The sequence below is a fragment of the Meriones unguiculatus genome (assembly GCF_030254825.1).
Source record: "Meriones unguiculatus strain TT.TT164.6M chromosome 13 unlocalized genomic scaffold, Bangor_MerUng_6.1 Chr13_unordered_Scaffold_28, whole genome shotgun sequence".
Taxonomy (NCBI): Eukaryota; Metazoa; Chordata; class Mammalia; order Rodentia; family Muridae; genus Meriones; species Meriones unguiculatus.
Window position 1 is genome coordinate 6,794,425 of NW_026843644.1, and position 6,417 is coordinate 6,800,841.

Below are 6,417 nucleotides of genomic sequence, written 5' to 3' on the forward strand. Positions count from 1 at the left end.
TTAAAATAGGGGATGGTAACAACATAATTTCCTTTAAAATGCCTTTAATACAATATATAACAAACAAAAAATCTCTCTATGTATTTGAAGTTACAAAAAAGCCCATCTCTTGGCAGCAACAATCTTAAATATGATAGTGACCTCTGGCTGTACAACAAGCATTTCACTTTTCCTTACTGGGTTTTGGAACCCAGTTCAATTAGTAATGAGGCTTATTAAGCCCTTTGAGAAACCAATTTATGAGCAGGCAAGGCAGTGGCTCAGACCCCTACCCCGAAGAGTAACAGTCTGTACTTCTCAGCTTGTGGAGTGAGCCTGGCTTGATCTTGGGTTCCTCTGCCTCCCCCAGTGGCAGCCAGGCAAATCTCTGCAGGTTTGTCTCAATATGCCCTGGTGTGAAGCAGACACTAGTGGGACGCTCGCTGAACTGTTCATTGCTGCCACCCGTCCCCGGAGGCTGCTGTTGCCTGTGTCTGCTCTTGGGAGGACACCACAGTCTGGGCCTGGAGGACCTCTGGCAGGGAACGCCGGCGCCGGCGGCCATAGCCTTGAGGGCTGATCTTGTTTTGGGGGGCCACAGCATCTTTACTTTTGTCTGTCAACTGGTAGATCCGTTGGGCCAATTTCTGCAGTATGCACGTCCCTAAGCGGCATGGAGAGCTAGGAGAGCCAGGGTTCATCATAGGGCGGTAGTGTTTGAATCCAATATGGGCTATGCTGGGAGTGCTGTGAAGAAAGGACTCTTGAAACTTCACCAACCAGAGCTTTGTTCCTAACCACCTGGGACCAGGGCCATAGAGAACCTGAGGGACCTGGGACCTGCTCCCTCCCCTGGAGCTGCAGTCCTGCCTGGACAATCCTCCTGGGGCCAGAGTAGTAGAGAGGGCACATCCTTTGTAGAGGGCATAGTTACCTGGCTTGTGGGGATTTCGATGTGCTCTCCTTGTCCTGGAGCGGAACAAGAGTCGAGTTAAGAACTATCTCCTCACCAGTGAGTCCCGAGGAATTGGTGCTGGATGCCTGCAGTTCCCTCTTGCCACTACTTAGCGCCCACTTATTCTGCCTAGAAAACACAAGCAGATGTGTTTGGTTGTGTTCAAGTGATGCCCAGGCCAGCTCCCATCTCCACTTTCTTCTAACCCCTTCAAACCATCCCTCAGTGTTCCCTGACTGCCATGTATTAGGACTGAAGAAAGCACTGCCCCAAACTCACTGCGAGGACGCATCTGACTGTGCAGTGTCCACACCTAGGAAGGCAAGTGAACCCAGGAATATCAGGATGATGGAAACCAGCTTCATTCTGTGCAGATGCTCAGATACCCTGGAAAGGAGCAAGAAGCCGAGGGTGAGCAACAGGGCCAGCTGCACAGCCCCAGAGGGTCACGAAGGGCGTAGGCAGGAAGGGAAGCAGATTGGTGGCACTCTACCCGGTTCTGCTGCTTATCTCTCCCTGACACCGAGACGCATCCAGAGGCTTTTGCGCTGGCCAGGTGGGTGACAAGCAAAGCAAAGGAAACCGGAGAACCAGGTTTCCCGAGGTCTCCAATTCAACTCCTAGGATCATTGCCCAAGGTGGAGAGGGATCTCAGGAGAGAAACAGCTGGGTATATGAGTTAGACCTGGGACATGAGGTGTGCTCTACAGTGGATCCCCCAAAGTAGAATGCATTTGTCCAGTTCTGCAAGTTTTGGGCCTTTGGAAAAGCCACACTCCCTGCCCCTACACCCTGGAGACCAGTTGTCCCTACCTGCTGAAGGAGTGAGTAGTCAAGAACTTGGAGAAAGTCTGAGATGTCCTTCTGACTCTGGCAAATCCCCAAAGTCCAAGGCTGACTGCTATGAGAAGCTAGGAGAGGTAATGCTGGAACTCTTCTGCCTGGTGTCGCCAAGAAACCACTGAACAGCAAGAGCCAGCTCCAGCATTTTAAACACTCAGGGGAGGGTCTGCTATGACCTGGAGCCCTCCCTTTTCTCTGGCTTCTAAGATCAGACCTGCCCAGGAACTTGCCTGTGGGTATAGGGCTAAGCGTAGAGGTCACTTGTGGACAGGCACCTCAGAGATCAGTTCTGGGAGATTAGGCTGGTGCAGGACTTATGCTGCCTTAATTTCCTGGCTTAGGGTTCAGGCATTAAGAAGGAAAGATGAGCCAGAACAACTTGGGTATGGGGGATTCTTTTCCAAGAATGACTACAACCCAGGTGTTGGTCTGAGCTTTCAGAATAGAGCTGCAAGAACCAGAGACTGGCAGGACACCTGGCTAACCTGGACATTAGACTTGGGGACCTGTTGACTCAAACAGGCTGTGCCCCTGCATGCTTAGCACCTAGATGAGACTCTAGCCCCACCTCTGCCTGCAGAGTACACCTGGAAGGGTCCAGTCCCCCTGACAGCATCTGAGACTGAAGGGTTTCTCGATGGGCTGGCTAGCAAAATTTTGTAGTAAGGGCAAAGCTGGAAACAGCTGAGATGAAAATTGAGGTTTGGAGAGGGTAGTTATCTGAAAATTGAGAACTCACAGTTCTTGGAAATACAGGACTAGCCAAAATTAGGAAGTGAGATAGTTTTGTTTTCCTCATAATACTATTATGCCTTATAAGTCTGTAACCTGAGAGTTGGCCTGACTGCCTTCATTAGCAAGTGTGCTAATTGTTGTCTCTTTAGATCGTTACACACACTTCTGAACGGGGATTCTCATGTATAAAAGTGAAGTTCAGAGAGGGGAAGTATACTGCCTAGTCACACAAAAGGTGGAAAGCTATAGAGCCCAAACTCGAAAGACGGGTGTGGCAGCTTAAATTTTTCTGGCAGGGGTCACCATTCTTATCAAGGGTGAAGAGGAAAATCCCAGCCCCCTCCCAGAGGTATGTGCTAATTCATGACAAATCAGTTCAAATCGGTTTGCCTCTGGTTTGTAATATTAAAGGATCCTTGAGTTCACTTTCCTCCCTTCTAGGGCCAAATTGGGAAACAAGACATAGCTCCACAGGCAAGTCTCCTGGAAGGTCACTGAAGCTAAAGATATGATCTACCACAGCTGCTAGTCTCAGGTCCTAGAAATCTGGACACAGATAAGTTATGTCTCCTTCTTAGTGTCACCAGCAGATCTCCAAGATTCCTACCTGATCTGAGACCACGCTCAAAGGCAGCTCAAAGCAAGGTCTGGGTTGAGCATTGCTGGATCAGCTCAATTACCACTCTCCAGACTGAACCATGGACATTGCAACTAGGGGGGGGGAAATGGCTGCACTGAGGTTACTTATTCCAGGGAATCTTCCTAGAAGAGGAGATCTGAGTTCCACCTGGGGCAGAGGACAGATTCCAGGTTCTGCTTCTGGTAGGGGCCTTAGATACGGATATTGAAAGGATTGTAGCTTGGTGTACTGGCCTGCGTTAGGACCTTCTGGGCCCTGGGACAGTCACCACAGCAGCCCCAGCCAGGTGCTGTTTGTCTGCACCATAGAGCACTGGTAGATCAGAGAGCTGCCAGGTTCCCAGGAACCTCAGGTAATCACCACAGTTTTTTTCTGGTTTCTGTCCCTTTATTCCCCCTTTCTCTCACTTCATCCCTGGATTGTCTGTCAATGCAGCTGGTGTCAGTGTTTCTGAGGATGCAACCTACCTGTTGCTAACTTACAGCTGGGCCAGGGCGACCTCAGATTTTACTTTCATTTCCTGACCCAGTCTGCCCAAGTCAAGGGCATCCAGGTGTTGGCCCACAGCCAGGGCACATCTCATGAGCTGAACTCCTCTCCAGCCTCTACCATTCTTGAGGGCTCTGTGTGCAGAAAATCCTGCAGGGCTGTATCTCCTTGACTCCTTGCTTCCTCTCTAAGGAAAGTCTGTGACCTGAGGTTAGCTCTAGTGTGGAACCATGATTGCCAAATATGCTCTTATTTGAAATGTATTGTGGTTATTTCTATTATTATTATTTGGATAGGGTCCCCTGTAACCCATCCTGGCCTGAAACTAAACAGCTATAAGATGACTTTGAATCCCTGATCCTTCTGTTCTACCTCTTATCAACTGAGCTACACTGCCAATCCCTCAAACTTCTTTTTTTTTTGAGCCGTAGGTGGCCTCAACAAGGAAGTGAACCGAACCCAAATGGGGAAGGCTTGGTTCTACTGAGCTCCTAGGTCTGTGCCAGTGTATTATCACTGTGCCAAGTATACCCACCTGAGCACATTGGCATGTGCCTTATTAGGCTGGGTGCTCTTCCCTGCACTGGTACCTAAGAGACTGTCACCTGATAATCAAGCTTATTGTCTTTTTAGGCAAGGTCCCAGGCTGGCAGCTAGAAAAATTTTGTTGGAAAATCTTAGAAAGCACGCGTATGATTGTGGTTTGGGTGGGTGAGGAAACACTGTGAAACTGTTCCCCAAAGTGCTAAAGGACATAAGAGGGGGTGGAGAGAATAGATGAGGAATTCAACATGTCTGGGTAACTACCCATCCCCCCAGGAAATGAAGTGCCTTACTTAATCAATGGTGCAAGAGAAAAAAAAATAGCTAGGATGCATTTTGGGTTCAAAGTCTAGAAATGAGGCAGAAAGGGTACTTTTGGCTGTGCTTTCACAGAATTGCATCAACTCAAGTGCAATGTTTGTAAATTCACACTGAGCAAGGAAAGAAGGGAAAGGAAGAAGAGAGGAGAGGAATATAAGGGAGGGGAGGAGAAGGAAATAACATGTTTAAAATTTTCCTGGCAAGATAATTGAAAGGAAAAAAATTACTGCTTAATAAAGATCCACTTTTTGTGCATGTGCCCAAGAATTCTTAAGTTGTGTTTATGTGTACATCTTTTCATCATATTTACAAACATGTATGTGTGTGTGTGCTCTAAAAGCTTCCTGAATAATGGTGTTTCAATATCTTCTTCTCATTAAAACTGAACTATTTGAAGGTTTTGCTTGTTTTGAATATGTGATTTTATTTTCTTAGTTAACACTGTATACACAGTCTCTTACACCAGGGTAATAATACTTGGGTCTAGAGAAAAGTAACAAAAAAACAATAAACAGTACTAATAATGTTAGTGACTAAAGTGAAAGTAACTGAGTGCATTGTACAATGATCTCTTTTCAGACAGGACATTTTATGATGAATTTTTTTCTTTCATGAGGCACAAAATGCCTGTTAAGCTTAGGGCTTGTTTACAACATCCTCTTGAAAACAAGGTTCAAGATGTATCCTGAAGTTGAAACATCAAATAATTTACAGGAGGACACAATCAGCTTTGCAGATAGGGTCTCCTAGGCATAAGTATGGCAGGATGCAAAGCACAGGACATTTTCTGCGGATCTGACCTCTCATAAAACCTAATGAGAATATAGATTATTCCCAGAAAATGAACATGTACATAAAAGCAACTATGTATAAAGCTGGTATACAGTGAATGTCAAGTGAGGGACCAGGTTAAAAACCATACAATGGAAAAAAGAGCATCTTCAACAAATGATGTGGGTCTAACTGGATGTCTATATGTAGAAAAATAAAAATAGATCCATACTTATCACGCTGCACAAAAGTAAAACCCAAGTGGATCAAAGACTTTAATATAAAAACAGACACAAACTAAACCTGGAAGAATAAAAAGTGGGGAAGAGCCTTGAACTCATTGGCACAGGAGACAACTTCCTGAACAGAACACCAACAGCACAGGCTCTAAGATCTACAATCAATAAATGGGACCTCATGAAACTGAAAAGATTCTGTAATGCAACAAACTGTCTTCAGTAAAAACGACAGCCTACAAATTAGGAAAAGATCTTCACCAACCCTATATCTGACAGAGGGCTAATATCCAAAATATATAAAGAACTTAAGAAGTTAAAGAGCAACAAATCAAGGAATCCAATTTAAAAATGGGCTACAGAGCTAAACAGAGAATTCTCAATAGAAGAACATTGAGTGGGAGAGAAACACTTAAAAGAAATGCTCAACATCCTTAGTCATCAGGGAAATGCAAATCAAAATGACCCTGAGATTTCACCTTACACCCATCAGAATGGCTTTGATCAAAATCTCAAGTGACGACATATGCTGGAGAGGATGTGGGGAAAAAGGAACCCATTCCACTGCTGGTGGGAATGTAAACTTGTATAACCACTTTGGAAATGAATCTGGGACTTTCTCAGACAATTAGGAATAACGCTTCCTCAAGATCCAGCTATACCACTCGTAGGCATATATCCAAAAGATGCTCAAGAATTCAACAAGGACATTTGCTCAAGCAGCTTTATTTATAATAGCCAGAAGCTATTATAAGGGACAACCCAGATGTCCCTCAGTTAAGGAATGGATACATAAATTGTGGTACATTTACACAATGGAATACTACTCAACAATTAAAAACAAGGAAATCATGAGCAGCACCGTTGCTGTATCTGTAATTTCTATCTTGTTTGGAAGGCAGAGA

At 45.3% G+C, this 6,417-nt stretch overlaps 1 protein-coding gene across 1 annotated transcript; it reads right to left on the reverse strand.

Annotated features, from left to right (window-relative positions):
- Nucleotides 1–431: 431 nt before the first annotated feature.
- Nucleotides 432–1,299, reverse strand: LOC132650723 (pro-adrenomedullin-like). The gene is made up of 4 exons (XM_060376061.1): nucleotides 1,214–1,299; nucleotides 1,108–1,123; nucleotides 914–1,059; nucleotides 432–726 (listed from the first exon to the last, which is right to left on the reverse strand). The coding sequence occupies exons 1-4, from the start codon at nucleotides 1,297–1,299 to the stop codon at nucleotides 432–434; spliced, it is 543 nt and encodes a 180-aa protein (XP_060232044.1).
- Between the last annotated feature and the right edge of the window lie 5,118 nt (nucleotides 1,300–6,417).